This window comes from Amphiprion ocellaris, chromosome 1 (genome assembly GCF_022539595.1).
Source record: "Amphiprion ocellaris isolate individual 3 ecotype Okinawa chromosome 1, ASM2253959v1, whole genome shotgun sequence".
NCBI lineage: Eukaryota > Metazoa > Chordata > Actinopteri > Pomacentridae > Amphiprion > Amphiprion ocellaris.
In genome coordinates, this window is record NC_072766.1 from 18,188,846 (window position 1) to 18,214,168 (window position 25,323).

The 25,323-nt window shown below is 39.7% G+C and overlaps 1 protein-coding gene across 2 annotated transcripts in view; it reads left to right on the plus strand.

The window, feature by feature from the left end:
• Positions 1 to 25,323, plus strand: part of LOC111565259 (MAM domain-containing glycosylphosphatidylinositol anchor protein 1) — a 186,678-nt gene that overhangs the window by 150,695 nt on the left and 10,660 nt on the right. For both annotated transcript variants that reach the window (XM_023265327.3, XM_023265462.3), the window contains exons 12-16: positions 2,063 to 2,243; positions 2,365 to 2,388; positions 5,265 to 5,417; positions 6,219 to 6,380; positions 13,137 to 13,267. In XM_023265327.3, the coding sequence (XP_023121095.1) occupies positions 2,063 to 2,243; positions 2,365 to 2,388; positions 5,265 to 5,417; positions 6,219 to 6,380; positions 13,137 to 13,267 (651 nt within the window). The remainder of the gene's footprint in view (positions 1 to 2,062; positions 2,244 to 2,364; positions 2,389 to 5,264; positions 5,418 to 6,218; positions 6,381 to 13,136; positions 13,268 to 25,323) is intronic.

A 25,323-nucleotide genomic window follows, 5' to 3' on the forward strand; every position in this document is an offset into this window, starting at 1 on the left:
ATGGAAAGAAGTGTGATCATTAGAAAAACAATTGTTTAGTGTGCATTGCCTGCCGTTGGAAGAGAAGGTGAAGGGATCTTCTATGAGTGGCAAGATGGTATGAAAAGTTTGAGCAACTAAATTGCAAACAGCCAGAATGGCACAGGGAAAAGGAGAATGAACAGCCATTAGTGGCACATCGCCTGGTGAGGAAGGAAAGATTCGATTTCAAGCACGTTGCAGAGAGCACACTTGGAGGAATTGGACTGTTTCTGCCATGAGGGACTGGAACGGTAATTGGAGTCATACCAAATTTCTGGCAGCCTGGGCAGGAGTCACCGTGGTCTCGTCAATAAAAATGATCAGCTCAGTGTAGCTGAGGTTGAATTTGTGTTGGAGAGTAGACATCCAATGGGAGCAGCTCACCTCAAGTTGAGTGTCAGAGGACAGGAAAGAAAGCAGGGTGGGGATTTCAGAACATACAGTGCTGTCGCAATTACAGGGAAAGTTACAGGACCCATCAGTGGCTCTGACTTAGCCTTTGCAGAAGCTGAGTGGAATATATATATATATATATATATATATATATATATATATATATATATATATATATATATATATATATATATATATATATATATGAGATTAGATATTATGTGCACAATATAATTGCTGACCATTTTAGTAGTCTGTACAGTAGACATTTACCATACACACACATCCACATGCACATTCTCTCATGAACACACAAATAACGCAACACACACACACACACACATACACACACCTCTGCTGCATGCGTTACCTGATAATGGCATGCAGTGGGTGTACTAAGTTGTTATGGTGAAGTGCCTGACCTAATGCATTAGATTGAGCTCACTGTCAGGTCTTTAAGTAGCTGGGATCAGAGGCAGATACACAGCTAATGGATCCTTCTCTCCGTGGGTGGAATAACACAGCAGTACTGCTATTAAATGTGGTCCTGACAAAAAAAATAAAATAAAATAAAATAAACCCTAACTTAACTTTAAAAAAGGAGAAGGCAACAATTGGATCAGCGTAACATTACAACCATTTTAATTTTACATTTCCATTTTCTTAGTACACAGCCAATTTAATTGATTTAAGGCTGTTTAGGATTTTATCTGAGTAGGTTATTCATTACAATGCTTGCTAAAAAAGTTTCAAGGACAGAGTAGGAACAGTTAAAGAAACAAGTTATTAATTTCTACTCTTAAACTACTTACGGTACTGAGTCCTTGTTGCGGCAGCAGTGATGGAAATCGCACAAATTCCTTTGTGCACTAAAACTATACCAAAATGTATTTTTTAAGGGTAGAAACTGAATGCTCTTAGACAAATGTAGCCACTGCTAGACTTCAAAGCATTTGGTGAGAAGAGATTATAGCCAGGCGGCTGGTTTGCTTTGTTTTGGATGTAAAAGAGAAATAGTCTGAAAGTATAATGCAATCCAAGACATGTTTTATTCCAAGTCAGGAGCATGTTGGCTGCCTATATGTCCACATCTAACTTCACTGACCATAAATGGAAATATGAGAAAACGTGTGCACATATGGAAAAATACAATACTTTGATGATATGGTAAATGGATTGACTACAGTCAATGATTAGCGTTTACAACAGAAAGCAAATATCTTCGCAACATTGTTGACATGTTTTACTCACATTACAGCAGACAGTATTTTTGCCAAGAAAAATAGAAGCCGATCTCTAACCCTGTGTGCATTAACTGTAGTACTGTGAAAACCCTCCAGATGCGAGTTGAGCCGAAGCTATAAACGGGGTTGAGTTTCCCCCCCAGATGACCCCTGATGGGTAAAAAATTTTGAAATCAAAGCGTATTGAAGCGGTGGTGTGGTGAAAGAAGGGGGAATCGAGATGGTACGGAGAGAAAGGAGAGGAGATGGGAAGTATCCCTGACAGTATTGGCACCTCCATGTGTGCCTTTTACTGCTTCTGCCTCTCACATCTTTGTAGGTACCGTTTCCTTCCTCATTTGAGCATAGCTGTAACATGTCTGCATCTTCTGTGTGTCTATGTGTGTTCACCTGTATGAATGCAGAACAAGCAGGTCTTGCTGTCAAAGCAGATAGACCTCAAGAGTAAGGAGCCAGAAAAGGGTGTGCTGATGTCCCACACAATATCAGACCTCAGAATCCCTCTCTCCTACGAGGTCCGACTGGCTCCCGTCACCACCTACAGCACTGGGGACTATGTCAGCAGAATCATCCAGTACTCAGAACGTGAGTATCATTTAAAACCCTCGATCTTTCTCTGAAGTCGTTCATATCCATTTCTATACTTTAAACCAATGAATTGATGCATATCTGAGTGATCCTTAAAATCATTGTAATTTTCTTACAGCTTACACTTACCCAAGACCTTCAGGTGAGATTCAGCTACCATCTTCTGCTCTTCCACATTTTACAATCTTGAACTTGCTGTTGTGACCAGATTGATGACAGAGTGAAAGGCATGGTGAATTCTGATGAAAGTTAATTTAACACATTTACTGCAAGCACTGTCAGGACACGTTTGTCAAGGCAAAGTTAGCCATGACCCAGACGTGGCCTTTGTCATCTTGTTGCTTGGAAAAAGAGTTGGGCAACAGTAGGATGTGAGAAAGCCAACGATGGCTGGAAGCAGGACTATAGAATTTGAAATATGAAAGAGAGACGGAAGATATTTGACTGGTTATAGTGACGTGATTGGTTAAAGGCTTAAAAATAATACATTATGGGTGATAACCTCGAAACTCCCTTTATGATCTCTCTCTCTCTCTCTCTCTCTGTGTTGGTGTTTTGCAGTAGCCGCTGTTCTCTCCCTGCCTCTCATCCTCTCTCTTTCTCAGTCAATTGCATCTTGTCTATTTTCTTCATTAAGAGACACGCAGCATTTTTCTGGCAGGAGTGGCAGTTGGCTCCGCCAGGGTGAGGCAATTAAAACAACAGCAGATTGGAACAGACTGCGAGAACAACAGTGCAAATTGAAAGGAGCGCATGTAGTAGAGCAGGGTGTGAATAGTAATAGATTAGCTCGCTGAAACAAAGAAGCACACACAAGCCGTCCTCATGGGGACCACAAGCCATGTGCATCTGGTATGGACTGTGTGTCCGGGAAGCTTTCACTGATGCTGTCAGCTTGGACGGTTTTAGATGGCTGGTGTTATACTCTCTTGGCTCGGTTTTCGTTTGTTTAGTGAGTGTCTGATAATGGCAGAGTCTTTCAGATGGGCTAATGAAGGTGACAATACCATGGAGAGAAGCCCCTTTATCTTGCTTAACAAGAGACATCAACATCAAGAATGAAAAACTAGAAGTCTTTTTTTTCCCATTTTTATCCTTCGTGATGTATGATGCAAAAACAAAGCGTGCCTCAAATCCCATGAGTAGGAATACATGGAACATATCCCAAAGATCCTAGAAGACTGTTTGTCAAGTGAAAATGCATCTGATTATAGCTTATGCCCAGAAAATAATGCATATTCAGTAAGTGTCAAGGACCGGTTGAAGCAGTCAGAAGGAAAAACAATTTTGTGGGTTTCGTCACACTCAGTGAAATGGACCAAATAAAATCTTGGTCTCAGTCAGAATGTCAGACTGTGTGGTGTCAGTTTGACACGTCAGATTATAGCATGAATTATGTTCCAAGACAACTAAACTGCATTCGTAATTACATTCTGAGGGAAATGAAATTTCATTGTGAAATAAACATATTTTCTTGTTTCTTACAGTTGAGACATAAATTGGCAACCAGACTTTTACTGGGCTTCATGTCCCGAGTGAGACCATTAGTGTCAGAGTTCAGCTTTGTTTTTACTTGTTTACTTTTAATTTTCATTTACTTTCTGGTTAAGTATAGGCACCAAATCTATGTTGTTCGGTTTAGAAAAATATAAGGCTTTGGTTGGCACTTTCACATGTTGGTTATGTTTAAGCACCAGAGTTACTCTTTTGTTTGAAGCCTCTTCTCCACTCTGGGTTACCAGGGTGATATGTCCAGCCTAATATAATATGCAATTAGTTGGCTAAAAAGAAATGACTGTAAAGAAATAAAATATATTGCAAAGATAAGTTGATCTGAAACATATGTTTGATATGTCACAAAAAACTAAAATAATCCAGCAGAAAATAAGTTTACTCTGATAATATATGAGAGCATGGGTGGGTTTTTTGCCCAGAAATTTTAATCAAAAATGGCATTTTTGACATGTTGTTCCAACCAGCGTGTTTAATGTTGTGTAGTCTGGTTGGTTTATAGACACTGGTAGTAGCAGGAGTCATTCTGTACTAATATGATCCTAAACTTTGGACACTCTGTAATATGCCACATGCTGTTCATCATTTTCAAATCTATAAATGCATCATCAAGATGTACCAAATGTGTCTTATGGTGTGATCTTAAACCTCTGTTTGATTAATGGCCACAAATTTTACCACATTCATCCCAAGACTGTCAAGTAACATCTCAGACAGCCCAAATTGTAACACAAAATGCAGTCTTAGAATTGTTTTTGGTTTTCTTTGAAATGTCAATAATATTATTTCTGGTAGCAATACTTTTATTACCGCAGCATCCAAATGCACCTGACAAACTGAGTATCAGGCGGCCAGTTGACAAAATCATCGGTTCATTGATTTTTGCACTGATGGATGCTTGGATTCTTGACCCTGGAGTATTTAACTAATGTGTCACTGAAACCTCACTGAATAACATCTAAAACCCATCTGATACACTATATATGCAGGTTTTATTACTATACTCTATATAGTAGTAAAACCTGGTTCAGTTGGGGTCAGTTTCTCTGGGAATCTTGTTTTATTCCCAAGCTCTTGTCTTCAAACAAACAGTAAAACATTCTGATTGTGTTTTATATTTTTATTGTCTTTATTACCTCATTTTACATTTGACAATTCCTGAACCAATCATAGATGCCTTTAAAATTTTCCACATGTAGGTGTAATACAAAATATGCATAATATGCAGAGTCCACTTAAAGTTTAATTTTATATACCCTGCCTCCTACATTGTGCCTGTCACTTTGTCAGTAATTGCCTGGCTCTCTGATTTGAAGTGCATAATGTAGAGGGCATTATAGGCCTATACTGTTGCCATTCATTTCCTGGGAAATGTGGGAGAGGAATAAAAAATAAAAAAAAACAGTAGGTTATGTCGCTTGCAGTTTGTAATATCACTTACCCGACATGTTGCTGATTTAATATGTTTTTCAATTTCTTTGTTCTCCACATACACACACATTCTAGACCATGTGTGTGGTTTTGAGGATGAGCGGATCTGTGGTTTCTCTCAAGACCGGAGTGATGTTTTTGACTGGACGAGACAGAATCATCTGTCGCAAAATCCCAAGCGATCTGCCAACACCGGGCCAGAGACTGATCGCAGTGGAACAAAAGAGGGTGAGGAAAAACTGGGGACTCATTTTAAGTATAAATTCAGATCTGTAGAGTCTTTGTAGTGAGAAAGAATTAAAACTGCATCATTTTAACTATTATTCAAGTGAACAAATAGCAAGCTGGAATTTTGATGTACAATACAGGACAGTTACGCATATTTAGTTCTTTTTCTTCAATCTCTGTCTTCCACAACAATTTGAAATATAATTATGGGTACTATATTAAAGTGTCAGGCCCCAACTTTAATGTGAGTAGTTTTACCTCAATATAGAACAAACAGCTTAAGAGCTATGGGTTCAAGAATCTTTCAAGGTTCTTGGGCAGCTGTTTGTCACTTCACTGTTCATACACAAAAGACCTAATATATGGATCAGAGTTGATTGAGAGTTCCCATTAGATTGATTTGAAGTTGTCACTCAGTATGAGGAGTAAAGAGATGAAAAAATGGTAGTAAAGAAGAAAGCAAAAAGCAAAATTCTGTCTCCGTGATTTTAAAGGTAGTTGGTTTGCCAAAATCAATGGCTGGGTTTACTCTTAAAAAGTAGGTGCGCACCGACAAACTAGACAATGGCTAAACTTGAAGACTTTGGAGAAGAAAAATATATATATATTTTTAACTTTTGTTTCGAGTTCAATTACTTTTGAACTACTAAACATTGTGTGTTAAATGCCATTTCACATATCAGTCAATTCAAATCAATATAGTATCCATTATGTTGTTTCAACATAGCATAACTTCGTCGTAGAAGGTTTCTTGAGTATTTCTGTCTCTGTTCCATTCGTGTGTTCTCTTGTTGGTTGCAGGGTACTACATGTACATCGAAGCATCACGTCCACGTGTTAAGGGGGACAAGGCTCGTCTGCTGTCTCCACTGTTTAATGTGTCCTCAAACAGAGGCCCCAAGGGCTCCGGCAGAGTCCCATACTGCGTCTCCTTCTACTATCACATGAAGGGCAAGCACATTGGTGAGTAGTAGAGAGAAGGAAAATGTTGACAAAAACATGCCCAGATTCACATTGTGTTAGACCATATGGAAGCATTCATAGAAACCCACTGGCACACATTGACATGCATTGGAGAGTCTGTTGACACTAAATGCTGCCGCGGTTCTTCTACTGCTGAGCTTCTCTGAAAAGCTGAACTCTGAGTCTGACCCTTGCATGTAGAGCTTGTCAGACAATGCTGTGTAACTGTGCGTATAAGCAAGAGAGTGTGTGTGGGAGCAGGATGGTACAAAAGTTCTTTTTGTATGTTTCTACTTTTACCTCAGTACGTGCATTTGTGTGTGTTTGGAGGTGGTTGAAGGGGGCAGTGGGTGTGTGATTTATGGCAGTGGCAAGACACAATCAGTCATTTGGGGGAGCTGTTCATCATAATATGCTCTGTCACATTGCTAGAATGCATACATCTTGGAGCTACACACCTGCACACACTCTTACACACACACACGTACGCACAAACACACACACAAACAGGCATGGCTTTCTACAAAAACAGACAAATTTGATAAAACTAATAAATGAAGGCATGCCCACATTTATTTGCACACACACACACACACACACACACACACACACACACACACACACACCTACGCACACACACACACACACACACACACACACACACACACACACACACACACACACACACACACACTATTGATTTATGTGTCCATGGCCCGAGCATACATGCTTCAATGTAACATTTGTTCCCTTGCTGACGTCCCCTGTCTCCTCAGGATGTCTATGGTTTAGAAGGGCAAAATGTTAGTGTGCACGTGTATGTGTGTGTATATGTGTAGCAATGTGTTGTTTTGTAATAATTACAGATTGTTACTATTTATATTAGCATGTGTTAGATGTATCGTACCTCTCATTCCCATTCTGCCCTTGCTTCTCATTTCCATACTCTTTCTTTTTCCCCTGTCAAGTGCACAAGCACAAACATGCACAAGCTCAAATGTGCTGAAAAAGTGTTACGTTGAGACGGTGAAAAAATATTCACTGCATTTGACAAATTGTAATAGATTAGAATTGCTGACTTTATCTTTATGTACATTTAGTTGTACAAGTGAGAGACAATGTATGCAGACGTGAGTGCACAAGTCCATAGATACACTGACAAGCATGTGTGGTCTTTGGACTTCTTATTAGCACACACACCCCTGTAAAAATAATTGATAATATCAAGATGAATCTAGAAGACTATTTGACCAGTTGCAGAATTTAATACAGATGATCACACTGAAGCAATATGTTCGAAAGTTGGAACTGTTCAATTGATTTATTTTTAAGAATTTTGGAAAGCATTTTTACCTCTATTCAGTAGCAACAGTGAAGAGACGCAGGAAATATGGAACAAGAAAACAGCAGCATGAAGTAGGGATTCACTGGTTTAAGAAGAACAGCTTTAAAATATTGGTTTGCTTCTTATTTCTGTGGTAGATATTTTTTTCTAACACTCAATGCTAATATTATCCAATCATATTAAAATTATTAATTATTTGCTAAATAGGTTTATCATATGAATAATAGTTTTAAAAAACATACAGAATTGTACTGATTCCCTGACAAATTGTCAAATAATTCAGTTCAGTATATGCTTATTTAGCATTTGGTGTCAAATCTTAGCTTCACTTACAACAGATTTTTTTTATATATATACTAAAGTGTCATAGTCCTTTATGAGTAGCAGTGGCAGATACTGCAGCAGTTAGATTCTTATTTTGCAGTTTTGTTAAAGCTATTATAGGTGCTTCAACGTGATAAGACAATGAAACACCATTCACACATCACTTGTGTACAATTAGTACAATCTCTTTCCAGCTCTGCAGCAGCTCTCCCTCAATTTCCAGTGTTGGTCCCCCAGTCTGTTACAATCTGTTGTTGCTTTAATTGCCTTACCTTGGCAGAGCTAACACTCTTGCCACGGAGACACAGTGTGACTCCTAATGACGAAAAGAGGCAAGATGAGGATAAGACAGAAGGGGTCAGTGAGAGGAGAGATGAGAGGAGAAGAGTGAGGGGAGGATGAGGGTCAGCCAGGCCTCGGAAAAAGGACAAAGTTAATGACAAGGCCGAGACCAAAGAGGACGGTAGGAAAAAGAGGCTGAGAAAAATAAAGTACCGCCGGAAAAAAGAGAGCTTCAGGAGAGGCTATCTACTTGTTGATTTCCAGAAGTAGTGAGAGGATGCTGAAGTACTGGAACTACTTTTATGTACTTGATTATATAGTGTTAATGCACTGTAACAGTGCTTCAGCAGCTTTATATGTTGAAAGGATTCAGGCACTTTGACACGAGGCAATTTTTAGAAATACTCTTTAGATGTTGCTCTTTTTTGACCCACGTATACGTTGGCGTTTTTGTAATGCTAAAGGTTTGGGAAGAAGAAAAAAAGGAAAAGTATCTTTTGAGGATTTTGCAAAACAAGTTGAGAAAGTATAATGTTCTTTGCCTAGTTGGGGTTTTATGTTTGGAATGGGGCAGCTCTGCAAATACAGACCTCCCCAGGTGGTGTGTTTTGCTGTTCACCTTAATGTGTTTCTCTTTGGGCTCGCTGGCAGCAACAATAAACAACATTTAATTAGTTTTGTTTGGCATTGGGTCGTACTTTATACTGGCTCGGGTTTGCAGAGTGCCACTGGCAAGCTTACCTGGAATCACTGGATTATTTTAATTTCAAAGGGATGGAAGACAAATTAGAGCTTGGAGTCTTTAAATAATGTAATTCTTGTATGTTGCTGGGGCAACACTTTTACAAAGTAAGACTTTAAATAAGTTTCCGTTTACAGATTTGTGTGGAAGAAGAGTGGCGGTTACAGTTTATGGCAATTTAGCTGTGTCAGTATAATGTGACATTCATCCATCCATCCATCCATCCATCCATCCATCCATCCATCCATCCATCCATCATCTATACACTGCTTAATCCTCATTAGAGTCGCAGGGGTGCTGGAGTCTATCCCAGCTGACTTAGGGTGAAGGCAGAGGACACCGTGGACAGGTCACCAGTCCATCGCCGGGCTACACATAGAGACAAACAAGCACACCCACATTCACACCTACATACAACTTAAAATCACCAATTATCTTCAAAATGTTTTTGGACTGTGGGAGGAAGCTGGAGAACCCAGAGAGAGTAGTACAGGAAGAACATGCAAACCCCATGCAGAAAGATCCCACAACAAGGCCGGGACATGAACTGGGTATCATCTAACTGCAAGGTGACAATGCTAACCACCGAGCCACTGTGCAGCCCTAATTTCATATTTAACAGCAAGTGTTATCTTACATTTTGGTAATATGCACTTTGTGTGGATGTTCTTTCTTTATCTCTATTTTTTATTTATTTATTTTTTTAGGTTTAGATTCCGATTTTGAGGAAACCAGTTTGTTTTCTAGGAAGGTTTGATTTAAAAAAAAAAAAAAAAAAGGATTGAGCTAAGCCTAGATTTGTCTCTTTTCTTGTGTCCCTGAATTGGTAATCTGCTAAAAACTTTGTCTTGGTTTGTTGTTGTTCGGTGACAGATGTCACAGCTCTCAGATTTCTCTGCACTGTTTGGCAAACCGGCAGCAAGATGCGGGACATTAGTGTTATTTCAAAGGAGAGGATGAAGAGACAGAAGGAGGTGAGAATCAATGCAGGTCTACTTGAAGTCATCAAAAGAAAAGCAACTCATTTGAGTTGAAGTACAGCAGTGCGTGCCCATCTGTGTGTGTGTGTGTGTGTGTGTGTGTGTGTGTGTGTGTGTGTGTGTGTGTGTGTGTGTGTGTGTGTGTGTGTGTGTGTGTGTGTGTGTGTGTGTGTGTGTGTGTGTTTGTGTGTGGATGTGTTCCTCTGCTGTCCTCCCCACTCTCCCCACTCATGATTCTACAGACAAGTGGCCCTGATAGAGCTGTGCCTTGTCCTTTGCTTCTCTGACACTCACCAACACGCTCAGCCTTACCTCAGTCCAATCAATAGACTGCTTATCAGGGCCCTCTTTCCTTTCCCCTCTGTAGTGTATGTATGTGTGTGTGTGTGTGTGTGTGTGTGTGTGTGTGTGTGTAGGTGCTGATGGTGAGAGAGAGGGAAGACACAATGAGGCTCAGATAAGTGGAGATAGAATGAGAGAGTGGGTTGAGCAGGTGAAAGCAGGTTACACCAAAATTAGCCAGTGTATCTCTCTATTGTGTGACTACAGTGCTGCTAGTGTCCTTTTAAATTTAATATGATGTTGCATGTGACTTTTTTAACGTAGGCTTGCCAGAATTACCAGTTCATTGTTATTACCCCAAGCATTGAGCTGCTTGTGCCTTCATGATGCTTGACCCAAACTATTCCTCCCAAAATGAACCATGTCAAAAGAATAGTTGGACATTTCGAGAAATATTCTTAGTTTTGTCTCTCTCACACTTAGATCTGAAGGCAAATACTTTTCTTTTTTTTTTTATTCTTTGGTTTGCTTAGCTCAGCACAAATACTGGAACCAGGGATGAGCAGTTGGCGAGGCTCCATCTGAAGGTTACAAAATCAATCTATCAGCACTTCTAAAGGTCAATAATTAGCATGCCATATCTTTTTCTTTGTTTAATTCCTAAGAAATCCAAAGCACGCAAACTGCATGGTGTGGTTTTTATGAGGGGCATCTGTAGGACTGTTTCTTGGCCAGACACAGTGCCTTCTTGAAGAACCACCATCTGTTGTACTGTCTGGTTGTAGCTTTATGGTGAATGGATGGATGAATGAATAGTATCATTCTGCTTGTCCAACAAAATAATTTAGTGTATTTACCAAAAATGTCAACCACTTACTTCAAGATTTCACAAGAATCCCAACAAAAAGTGAAATCCATTGGTTCAGACAAAAGTGAAATATTTCAATCTTGAGATACCCTTGAATTTGTATATTTCACATCAGTCATTTTTATTTAAACCAGGAAAAAAGTAAACTAGTAATGTCACCCCTTTCATATGTCAGTTTCTGTAGGTGCTGGAAGGATATTTAAAGAGTTTAGAGTGAAGACTGGATCAACACTTTACTTCCCACTGCCTCTTTCTGGGCATTTCACACAGACACACACATCATGTTGCTTAATTTCCTAGTTTTCTGCTTTTACAAATGGTATCCTTTCCTCGTCACACCTATCTTGTGACAAAATAGGAAGTTCTTTACGACTACTTTTTTATTTACGGTTTGAAGAACATGAGTTCACAAACGCACACACACACACGCACACATGCACACATAGTATATAGGACAGATATTGTACCCCCTGCTTGTGTATTTGTTTAAGAGACTGGTGGTTGGTTAATGTTCCAATTAGGAGCTGGCTGCGGATCGTTAAGAAGATGAATGATTCTCTCACACCTTAAAGACCCGAGAGAGCGATCGAGTAAAGAGAGAGGACTCTGTTTGGATCACATCTCCATTGTCGAATAGTTTCATTCTTTAATCCAAACATCACATGATAGTGAGATGCATACTGTGCATATATTAATTGGCACAAAGTCAATTAACCAATTCAACAAATCTTTCTTTGAGACCTTCTTTTTCTTACAAACTCCCCCCATCTCCTCTCAACCGCTACCTTCTGTCTGACATTCTCTCTCTCACTTCCTTGCTGCTGTCTGTTGGCTCCCTTGCTGTGCCAGAGTGAAATGAAACCATCCACTGGACTGTCATTGTAAAGTCAAGACATATCGCATATTATCCAAGGGACTTCATGCATTTAATTTTTTTACCTAAATGTCATTCACATACATTATCTGACCTTCGAGCTTCAGCCTAATATATGCAGTATGTAATACAGTGTTTCTACTTAGATAAACCCAGATGAGCCAATGACACGTCATGTTTCTTCCTATGGAAATATGAGCAAATTTAAAGTATTTGGAGCAGTTTATTGCTGGTTGATATATGTGAGTAATTTCATTAATTCATCTTTTTTTTTCTTTTTTGGTATATAAATAAAATGGCAAATTCACAGAACTGAGATCCCCTGTTCTTCTGCTGTCTGTCATATACCATCAGCATTAGCATTAATGACTCTGTGGATTCACTACAGCAATTCACTAATAAACCCATTATGGCTGAAGAAAATTTGTCCTGCTGCCACTATGCTGTGCAGGGATTTACTTTACTTGTTTCAAATATGTGTAAGAATAGAAGGTTAGTGGTACTTTGCTTTTGTTGGTCTTGCACATACAGCCCAAGGTACTAGAGAAAAGCGAATAGAAATAATAAAAAATACAGATTTTTGAGTCATGTTTTCTCTTGAGATTATCCAGAAACAAAATCTACTGAAAGTTTGAATTGTGCCATCTGTTCTGTTGTTTAGAATTTGGTTCCCTCGATTTTGTGAAGACAGTTCTCTTGGTAATCTTGACAATAAGACAGCAGCTACATATTTTGTGATGTTTACAGACTGTGTTTATGTCAAATACAAGCAACCAGAACACAACTTGCTTCCTGCTGGATTGTAAACTACAAAATAGTTTTGGTGAGATAAAGGTGATGGGTTCAATCAGTTACCCTCTGTTTCACTGGCGACTGTAAACAATCCATTACATTTGTGTAAGCATGGTGAGATCTGTCATTAGTTGGCCACTTATCCTAGATGGTAAAGAGAAGCACTTGCGTGACTGTAGAGACTGACCAATTACAGTTAAATTGACAGTCTACTGACAGTTTCTAATGATCTGGATGTGTGTGTGGCCGTGTGCGATCCTTCCACAGGCACCCTTAATGTACTCCTGCGAGTCAGAAGCATCGCCTCTGTGGACTCAGTGATGTGGACAAAGTCTGGTGATCAGGGATCGGACTGGAAGAAAGCGTTCTTTGGCATCAGCCCCAGTGGACCCTTCCAGGTAAGGGCTTGGTGGTTACTTCTCTTTCCAGTGTAGGCAATTACAGAAACAAGGATCCAACAGTGAAGAAAATATAAATTTTTATGAGAATGCTGGTCTCTACAGAAACACGCACAACAGAGCAGAGGATGTATCTGCTTGTGCTTCTTCCAGACACTGTCACCCTCCTCCCGCCTCTGCAACCTCACATACTGCTGAGATGTGTTGCATGCTGATTCATAAGCTGACCTGCAGGTATGATCCGGTCATCTGTTGAGAGCCAAGCATGCAGTTTGCTCTGTACTGGTAACGTGATGTTTAAAGAACTCCACCTCCCAACTCAAATCAGCTTCCAGTGCTTGCTTCTTGATGGTTGATTTTCACCACATGCCAACACTATTGTCAGGTCTGCTTTGACTTACACTTAAAAGAAGAAAAAAATGAATTCCTTTTGTTCTTGTTATCTCTCTCGTCTCTGAGGCGCTACTTCGACTGCTGCCTTTTCCTCTCTGCTGTGTCTTTCCCAGGAGAAAGGCCTCCACTGCAGCCTAGATAGAACAACGGGATTTCATACCCTGCTATCATCGAATCAGGGGAATTCCACAAAGAGTTGGGCTTGAAACTCTGCTTGGAATCTGATAAATTTTTCAAAGTACATTCTCCGCAGAGACATTTAAAGCTCCAAAGAACAAGAGAAATCCATCAAATTTAGATTTGCTACCCAGAATTTACTCCGAGAATCAGTGCTACCTCATACACAGTGATGTTGAATTTAACACATATCCAAACTCTCTTTTTTCTGCCTTGAAGGCAAAATATCAACAGGTTCTAGAAGGAAAAATGAGCGTCTTTAGCAGCAGAGTGGTTGCCGGGTTAGAGAAAGAACTCAAGCCCGCTGTTGGCAAGCATCTGCCCCGTTAGCGCTCCTGCCAGGACCTGGGTCACTGCAGCCAATTATGTTTTCAGATTATATGCATTGTGAGCAGTTGCCTTCCACAATCAATATATTATCACAATATTATTTATCAAGCCACACAAATTTGTGCAAAAAGTAGGACTAATGAAGGCAATGGAAATATGATGAATATAAATAAACCCCGAAGTTTTTATGTGAGGGACTTGTGTGCATTTTTCATTTATTAAATAAATGTGGGTACAGCATTCTGACATTTTAGTACTGAGGGAAGTATTGATAAATGAGGGCTTTTGAGTGAACATTCAGCTCATTTTCTGCTGAATGTCAGCAGCGGCCTATCCACACAGAAAACAGGGAATTATTCGCTTCATCAAGAATGTGCTGATCTCAGGGCTGGAGACAAGGTTTCACATAGATTTGAAAGATTTACATCGCATAAAAATGTAGCTATGCACTGTCATAACCGTCGAGTGAGAATAAACAAATACAAGAACATGTGATAATTCAGTACACCAGACTGGTATCAACATAAGTGCTGAATTTCTTCCATGGATCCCTACATAGGATGAAATAAATACCATTTCACAGTAACAGTCAATAATCCCATTTATTTCCACTTAAAAAGGTACATGAAAAATAGCAGTAATATCAGACTGGTGTGTTGTATTAACAAAAGGGGAAGTACATATGATGCTAGTTAAGAGTGTGGGTTTTATTGAAATTCAGTAAGTTAAACTAAATTTCCCTTTGAATACTGTTGCCCAGATGCATTAAGTTACGCAACACAAGTATGTATGATTGGACAACTAGAGAATATGTCATATTCCTGTTACAAGGACAGTTGCTTAACTCCATTGAAAAGTATATTTAACTCGATTAGGAATGATGAAAATTTTTTCTCATGCCTCACTGTCTGACAAAGCTCAAGTTAAGCTCAAGGGGTACAGCCTTCCGTGCTTTGAGCTCTAAAGTCCTTTTTCCTTCTTTAAGTTCACCAGAAGTTTAAAGTTTAAGTTAACTGTACAAATTCAGTCAATAGTGGGAGAAAATGTTCTGGGAGACATAACAGAAGAAGCGTCCGTGTTTGAGAACTGTCTGTTGACACATCATCGAAGTCCCTGCGGCTCTTTGGCAGCTGCACTTGCAGTTAGCTCTTCCCTGTTGGCATGTGGCAGAGTAAACTAGATGACTCAGTCCTCCTCTCTGACTGGACACGGTGCTTCCTCTCTCTCTCATTTTCTGTCTGTCATCTGTGTCTACCACAGTAAGTTTCAAACCCAGGAGAGGGAGGAAGAAAGTGAGCACAAAAATGATGATTGTGTTTTGCGTGCCGTTCCCCCAGTGTGTATTTCTCGGCCTCTTTTTATTTTTGTTTTTTGTTTCTCTCTCTCTCTCTATATCTCGCTTTACTCATCGTTCTATCTGGCCGGTGCTGGGACAGGGAGAACCAGCTGGGTCGATTCTTGCTCTGGTCCTCTTTACTCTCTCCTGTCTCAAGGCTGATAACTAATGGCTATAAAATCAACAAACCCAGGAAAGCGTCTTCAACCGTCCAGCTCCTCATACCCTCACTTCTACATATATCCACCTGTCTACATTATCTTTGCACACAAAAAAAATGTCATATGCATAAACACAGTGTTTGATTCATACATATGCACACACACAGATGAACTCCTGTTTTTAAACACACACACACTAGTCTCCTATCCCCTGCAGCAATTAGCTAGGACAGGTCAATTAACAGGCTTATTTATGAGCAGGGGATGCCTGCTAGTTGTGTTGTAATGATTCCAGATACTCTCTGTACGTGCATGGGGGAAATTGAATTCATGATGAATGTGGGCTGAAGGCCTTAGCTGGGGGCTGCATTTGCTCTTCATTAACTATGCCTTTGCAACACCATGTTTCTTTCACCATTAAAGGGAAAATTACGTCTGAAACTGTGGGGATATACTGTATGTTTTAAGACCCCTCTGTGATGTCGGACTGTACCGCCTTTACCGTATTTGCATGTTAACGAGTCTCTTAGACGAAAGTTTGAAACTTCAGCACACACATAATCCATTTGTTCTCCTACACGCCTCCTAAATTCATAGTATAGTATAAAAAAATAGTATCCGGATACCACCATCGGGGCCGAATATTCGGACATTCGGGTTCAGCCCTAGTAACATGTAGGTTAAGCACCAAAGAGGAGAAATCTGGATAAACCAAAAGTCTGGAGGTATCCCCTAATAGAGCCAGAAACAGAAACATAACCTTCCCCCTCATCACCACAGATATACGGTCTGTGCCGATGGACACACACGACACAGGTCAAAATATATGCAGACATCACTTACACATATACAGTAGAGAGAGAATACAAAGGAAGTCTTGTTCTATCCATGTTGTAACTGTACAGTGTTAAAACAGGCAGGTAATAGGTTCAGACACAGTAACCTGCTGGTAATGAACAGGAATTATGCACAAGAAGAAGATAAAAGGAGAACTGTCTATATCTATTTGCAAGCAAAGTAAGCAGTGCTTTAGAGAGAGAGAAAAGGAGTGTGTGGACTAGAAGAAATGAGTCATGAGTTTGGGTTTATGTCATCAATTTAGAACTTAATGCAGCTTAAATATCTATCTCCTGTTTGTACTGTTATTTGAGAAAAGTAGCAAAGGTAGATGAGGAAGGATGCATGAGTGAGGAGGGATCCATGCTGGACAGGGGTTGTCTCCCTGGCAACTGAAGGTTGTCTTCTATATGGCTGCTTCTCTCTTGTCTCTCTCTTCAAAGTGCTTTTTCTCATCGATATGCTTGTGTCAGTTGTCCACTGCACCACATGGGTCTTTTCTCCCCAAAATGATGTCTCTTAATTACTTTTTAAGGGAAACTAATTTTCCACCAGGTTATGTTTGTTTGTGGTATATCACAAACCAACGTGGTTTTTTTAAAATTTCTTTTATTGCTGGTCAACTCTAGTTTTATTTCAGTCAACCAATTAGGGCTGGACTCATCATCCTCTAGTAATTAAGTAAATTATGGAGAAGCTTCAAAGATGTTGCAGGAGGTTCCACTTTAACCTAAACCATGATATTTTCCTAAACCCAGCCAAGTAGTTTTGGCGTCTAGACAAAACTTAAGTCCAAAAAAAAAGGTTTTACTAAGTACATGACAGAAATATAATGTAATCAGGACATAATTTGTCACAACACACTTTTACCCTTTTTTTCTTTTTCCTGTCTATTTTCACATCTTAAAGCTGTAAGGCCTCTCTCCAGTCATTGATTAAACCCATAAAAACTTATGTCTGTGTATCAGAGTTTGACATTTTGGAGTTTGTTTATTTTTTCATGGGAAATAATATCTTCCTACCTTAAAATGAGTTAGATATAACTCTGCAGATTGCTTCCTCTAGACCAGATCTATGAAGTTTCACATCCACCCCTACTCAGTCGATGCAGCTTGAACATCTTGACCCTGCTCAAACACAGTAAAACTACTCCATGCTACACAATGACAAGATGCTATTCAGGATGATTTCAGCCATACATTTAAGAACCGGATACTGAAAAAGAATAATGATATGGAAAATCCTACTCTACAAGTGGCTGAATTGGTTGTTTAACTGCGTATAATATGTAATTTTCATAAGAGGGATCTTTAACTACCCCCTTAATGTGTAAAAACACTTGGAAATAATCCTATCTAGTTGTCAAAGTTGCTTGTAAACAATGCTGAGGCATTAAACAAACAGGCTCAGAATTTAGTAAGTGTGGTTTTGTTTTTGTTAGTTTAATCGCTTAAATTCAGGGATCAGGATGTATATACAGCCAGCCCATTGTGCTGTCAGTCAATTGCAAGTAGTATTTGTTTTTAGCTTTAGAACTACTTTAACAGATATTTCCATTCTTCAGTGTGATATATCTGTTCAACTCTCACACATACGCACACACAAAATACTGCTGTGTGGCAAATAGGGTTGTTAAATAATGTAGAGAGCACACCGCCTTGATCCCAGCACCAGCCAGAGGAGGTGAGCTGATAAACACACTTTGTTACTCTTTCTACCTCCCTCCCTTTCTCTCACTTTTCCTCATTTCTTACTGCTTTCTATTATGTATCAAGCTCCCCAAGGGCCTGATGAAGTGAAATAAGAAGGGTGAACCCCATTTCTCTCTCTGCTCCATACCTGTCTGTCTCTCTTGAGTTTTCTCCCTTGTTCACTCCTCCCTACTCTTTATCAGTTCCAGTCACTGCCCCTCCTACAACAAACCTGAGTCACCAGCTGGGAAACAGGGAGTCCAAAAGCTCCATGTTCACCCTGCTTTATTCAGGTCTACATAATTTGATAAATAACACATTTGTTAGAAATTTGCTCAACTTATGTGTGATATCAAGAATCCAGGACCGTACATCCTTCATTAATTGGACCTGATCTTGAAGAGAGACTGTGTGTCTGTGTGTGAAAAAGTCAAAACGAAGGTCCTGAAGTCACTGTCTCTTTATTCAGGCAGTGCACAGAATCTCACACAACACCAGGTTATGGAAGAGGAACTCCCCAAACAAGAGGAATGACAGTATTTATGCACTTGTATCACATTGTTCAGCTACGTGTAAGTTCTCTTGGTTCTGGATTGTTTCTCTTTGTTCATTCAGTGTCAAAATAGAAATTTATGGCCTAAAATGTTTTAGCTCAGTGAGTGTTTGTATAAAGTTGGGTCTTATGAAATTACTTTTTTTTCTTTATATCAAGAATTTCTAACTTAGGAAACTCTGAAAGTTCGGATTATTTCATTTCAGAAGTACTGTCATTATCAGTTACATCTGGCAGTTGTTTTCTTTATCAATTTATTGATTGAACAGTCTATTAAATGAAAATCCATCCATCCATTATCTATACAATAATCCTTATTAAGGTCGCGGTGGGACTGGAGCCTATCCCATGTGACTTAGGGAAAAGGCAGGGGACACCCTGGACAGGTCATCAGTCTGTCACATGGAGACAAACAAGCACATTCACACCTACAGACAACTTAGAATTACCAGTAAATCTCAGCATGTTTTTTGGACTGTGGGAGGAAGCCGGAGTATGCGGAGAAAACCCACATGTACACAGGGAGGGCATGCAAACTCCATGCAGAAAGATCCCGGGAAGACCAGTACATGAACCGGGGATCTTCTATCTGCAAGGCGAAAGGGCTAACCACCAAGCTATTGTGCTGTAAAATTGTGAAAATGCTTTCTAAACTAAAAATTGTAGCTCAGAGCACTAGTTGGTTCCTGGGTGTAAATACATTCCAATAACAATGTACAGGTGGGTCAGAGGGTAAATAAGCCATGCCTGTCACCACCCTCTGTTGATGTCTTCCACGATTCCCTAATTGTCTCTCATTCTCCCTCTCCACCTCTATGTGTCTCTGGGGAGTGCTTGTTTCCTCACAATCAATATTAATGATTGAGCTGTCTGCTGTTGACAATGGGAATTACCTGACACGATTGGTGTTGTTGCGCTCTGCTGTTTAGCTACTTTTCTCCAGGTTGAAATTGTGAAGAATGGCTCTAATAAGTTTATTTTGCAGATTGCTATTGGCTCACCGCTTCAGAAACTCTTAGTAGTGATGTGCATGAAAGAGAAGATGACTGTTAAAGGTGATTTGTGGGCCGTGCAGTGGCTGCTGGGATCTAGTTAGGCATTGCTGTATTTTCACAAGAATATGATGCAAAGAGTAGGGACCTTTAGCAACTAAACTGTATCCAAACAAAGTTCATTTTCACTGTAGTACAAAACAGGTATGCTCAAGGTGCTGGTCGGCTGTGTTTGTTGTGAAACGCTCTATGTTGAGGGAACCTAAGGTAAAGTGAATTTATAGGCGACATTGCCCAAATAACATAAATTAGGGCCTGATTCCCTCACCTTTTAATAAATCCCTCATGTATTTTGGACTAAATTTAACAGCCTCAGCTTGATGCTTTATAATTCAGATACTGGGGATTTTACTTTAGAGATATGCATCTATATAACTGTAGGTTGTACAGGTACATCGTTTTTTGTTGTTGTCATTCCTTTTAGTTTTTTAGTGGTTGGTTTGGTCTCCATCTTGACTGTGTCACTGCTAATCGTCATCACATGCACTGGTCATGTTGTTGGTTGAAATGCAATAAAACACCTGTGCAAAATATAGTTAGTTCATATATAAGAAGGCAACTTAATAGAACAAAAAATAATCAAAGACAGAATTCTGTTTTTTTTAAAGATTTTTACTTTTGACTGGTGTATTATCGCCATCATCTGCAGATCAGCAGAACAGCACAAAAGCAATGACAACGTGTGAACTAAGCTAAATGTATGCATTAAAAAATTGTTTCATAGTACTTTTAGAATTCAAGAAAATCCACATTGTTCCTTCAATCACTGGTAGTCACTGTTCACAGGGAATCTGAAGCTGTAGCGCCACATGGATATTTCTAAATCATAGAATTGTGCAGAATGGAATTGCAGTCATATAAAGGTAAATAAGTCTTCATTTGATTTAGTATCCACTTTTATAACGATGGGGAACTGGTGAAGGACATTACACAAAAAAAAAATTTAAAAAATCCATTTGCAGTGCAACAGACATTGGTATATAATGAGGCAAACATTGGACCATATGCTTCCCATAATGCAGCTTGATAAGATCTTTAGCTAGACCTTCCATTCCTGGTAATGCCCACATCTTTCAAACTCTACAGGCCCAGGTTTTACCCCAAGCTTTTTGTTAAACAGCTCTTTTGTCCAAGCCCCAATCAAGATAACCCTGGTGACATCATTGAGGTTTTCCGTTCTGAGGGACTTGGAAAAAATCCTCCAGAGCCACAGAAGATACTGGATCGCTGTTTTCATTGACTGGCTTTCACTAGTTAATTGACTGTAACATGTAAAAGCCGTGAGATGCTCCTTTAAGTTTTGGTCTTGGCTTTTCTGTACACTATATCTTGCTGTCTCGCTCTTTTGATCTTCTTCTGAGCAGTCGGTATGTCAGGCAAATGTTTGATGTTAGTAATATTAAATAAATGTCCCATCCCTTATAAAAACAGCTGATTGCCATTGACCTGACTGCCCTGTGGGTTTCACCTGCATCGCTGTGTTGGTCTGAATGCGGTTTTATAGAGCAATGTGATGATGTGGTTTACAGTTCTGTTGTTAGGTCTAAAAATTTGCAGTATCAGCCACAATCAACTTGCCTGCAGCTGAAATGTAGACTACTGCAGCGACTGTGTCACTGACTGTTGCTTTGCATTTTATTATTGATTGCTCACCATTGATTCGTTTTCTCTCCGACTGAAGAAGCCATTAACCTAAATTCCACCGAAAAATTAACAGCAATAGCCTAGTGGTGTCCATTATCTGTCATCTGAGGTTTCCTCTCAGTGATTTTTATCAGATTTTCTAATTCATTTTAATTCCCGGGGATGTTTTTTTGAAGTAGATATTATTTGGTTCCACGGAGTGCCGGAGCGACTGCATAGTGAAGCTTGTTTCATTTCTGCTCCGTGTTGCAAGCATGTCCATGGAGAGCACAAACTTTCTAGCCCCGTGCACAGCTCACTGACTGCACACACCGAAGGCCTTTGAGGTGCTGCCACTCGTCTCTGCATTTCCTCTCTCTTTGTGCTGCATCCAACAAAAGTAATGATGTCTTTGAGAACAGCTTTCTTTGCCGCCTCTCTGAAACAAGAGCTGCAGCTCAGCCATTGGCTAGCATTAATACAAGGACTTTATTGTAGTGGCAAGGCTAGCCGATAAGGAAGCATTGGAATTTAAATTGTTTACTCCCTGCTGGCCATGATTACTACTCTCTGAGTATGTTCAAGTTGTAGAATTCTTGAAATGTGAACTGCCACTTTAGGAGCTTCTCTGCTCCGTATTTGGGTTCATCTTCAAGGGGAAAAAACAACATTTTAGTTAAAAAACATTTAAAACGTGTTATAACTGTGCCGATTCCTCTTGATATATGTTTTTATTGTTCAGTTCAACCATATATGTCTACTTTTGCAAGCTTGCAATCACATTACTCTAAATTATTCAAGTGGTAAATAAATTGGCCTTGAGACTCTTCTTTTTTTTTTTTTTTTTTTACTGAAACCGATCAATAAAGTAGAAATTACATGTACACATAAAATCACTGGAGCTACAAAAAAAAGAGGTGACATGTTGTAGTAGATTATTTGTGTCCCCACTTGCTCCTCTGTGGATTACCCAGAGGCCATCTGTGTTCCTCGCAGTGTTCGGTACCTGGGGGGCTTGTTGGAAACCAGGCCAGCCCACATTTGTGTGCCTCACACTGCACCGACTCTCTTCTGCACTGGTATTTCAAAGCTGTCTCTGTATGTCTCTCTCTCTCTCCCTCTCTTTCTTTCCTTCCATCTCTCCCTCACACACATGCACATACTCATTCTCTTTTTTACCCCGTTTGCCTCTCGCGGCTGTGTCCCCTCTGGTATGTGGATAGCACATCAATGGGAACATTAAAGGTTACAAGGCTCGACAAAACGACACACTCACAATTCCAACCTGACACTTTACTGTACACCCTTTGATCCTCCAGTCGCACACACACACACACGCACACACGCACACACACACTCAGTTGTCTATGTCAGTCAGCCTCCCTCACATGCTCTCTCTGCGTCACACGCTTCGCAGTGTTATGGCAAGACCTGTGAATTTAGAGAATCATACACAATTTTTGCAAAGGAAATTTTGTAGTCTAGCTTTCCAAAATAGTATGATGTTTGTTTTTTTTGAGTATTTAGTTTGTGGTAAATGTCACAGTTAAATATCGGGTGCATTATATAAAAAACTGGAGTTTTTTGTGGCCCCTGACCTCATTTTTACATCCCATAGTCTCCTGACCTCAGCACTTTCAAGATGTCCAATGTGTCCTGTGGGTTTAGAAAGACATCCCTGGGTTACTGGGAAATAATGAAATAGTTCACTACATTATTCTTAGTTAAGAATGTACTGTATCTTGCAGCTATGAATGTTATATATTCATCCTACTATGCTCCATTCCTGTATATCAAGCACCTTTTGCATTTACAAGGTTGAGAAACTCGGAGATATACCTTGGTGCAGAGCAAGGTACTGTCAGTACCAGCGACACTTCAGCTTGCTCTTTCAGCAACGAACGTTCAGTTAAAGGCCACAGACCTATTTCTTTGAGCCTTTCCAGAAAAATAAACACATAAAAGCATTACTTTGCAGTGGTAGTATATTGCATTGCTTTGTGCTGTGCCATTCTGTTTGATGTCTTTGAGGAAATTATTTTCCTTGGTGTGATTGTGCTGTTATGTAGCTTAAAGGAGAGAGTTATTTGCGCTGTAGTTCTGAGTTCCGATTGTCAAGGCCAGTGTTTGTCTCTGGACGTCCTTCTCTCAATAATTTTTTCTCATTGTTCCTGATTATACCACAATCTGGTGTCTTGCTTGTAGCCTGTGTACGGAGGAATGCGCATGTGTCAGTGAAGGTCTGTTTGGATGCATGTGATCCCTCAGTGTGCTTGGCTGACCCAATTAGTGACAACAATGTACACAGAGATTGGGACTTAAGAAAGAGGGTACATAAATTAAACTAAATGTTTACCACAGTCACCCAATGAAGAAACCGTAGCGTTAACAAATTAGAGAACCAGGGCCTTTTGACCAATTAGCCTCCTCCATCCACTGCTCCCTAAATTTCTCTCACAGCAACCGCTCTGCCTAACAAATCAAATAACCTCTTAGCACAAATGAGCCAACCAACTAAACTCATCCAGCTTGCGTTGCTAGACTTCTTTTCTTTCTCCCTCAACACCACCCAATCAACTTCACGGTCCTCCTAATTATTTTATTTATTCATTCAAAGAAGTTCTTTCATTCGGGGACTGAATTAGAAACCACATGGGAAAGCGCTCGTACTGCTGCTTTGTTTCTCTTCCCTTTATGAATGTAATTGAATAGCCCCTCTACATAGGTTGAAGAGAGAGAAAACTGGGGAAAAAATGGTGTGTAGAGGTGTAAAAGAAGAGTGTGAGCGTTGTATGCATGATACATTGCAGTGCAGTGATCGGGATAGAAGTGTTACTGCAGTTTTTGTTTTTTTTTTGTAATTCAAATTTTTATTGTGTTTTCACAAACATGGTACATGGTTTCAACAACAAGCAAGGCCCAAAATAAGTATCAACACTAAAGACACGGTCCAAGGCAGGAAACTGTCCAGTTCAGTCAACTTTTATGTGATCCCAAAGTCTGTCCCAGGGTGACCTGTCTTCAACTTGTGAAGTATTGGACAGTCTTCTTAGCATACGTTCATACGACACAATTTCACTCATAGCGTCAGCCCACTCCCGGACACTTGGGGCAGTGGGGGCTTTCCAATGCCTCAAAATAATTCGACATGTTGTGATTAAACTCATTGAGAAAACAACAAATTGTTTTTTAGAAACATTTGGCAAACAGCTTCTGTCTCCCAATAAACAAATCTCAAGGCAAGAGGGTACATTTGCACCTAACCAGCTACTTAGAATCTGTGTAACCTGTTCCCAAAGAGGCCTAACTTAGTGCACAGTCCCAAATACAGTGAATAAATGTTCCCCTTTCATTTTTACATTTCCAACACAAATCATTTCCCAACAGCTTCATTCTGTACAATCTCGATGGAGTAAAGTAATACCTGTGCAACACTTTATAATGTGTAAATTTACTCCTTGCCTCTCGCACATATTTACCACATTCTGCTATAATTTTTTCCCAGTTATCGGATTCAAATGTATGCCCCAGATCCTTTTCCCAATTTACCTTCAGACTGTCAGTATCATTCCTGGTGGCAAGAGTTGCAACTCTATAAAAATGAGAGGCTCTGCGTTTTTTCAGGGGAAGCTTCATATAATTTGATATTTGATTGTCAACAAGACTATAAGGCACTGAACTAATACAACTTAGTATTTGTAAATATTTCCAGAAATTACTTCTATCCATCAAGCCGTATCGTTGGGATAGCTGGTCATAAGACAATAATACTCCATCCTCAAATAAATCACCAATAGTGTTTATGCCTTTTGAAGACCACTGTTCCCAATACAATATTTTTTTTCCAATACGAATATCAATATTATGCCACAATGGGGAATATTCTTGGATTGTATGTTTAAG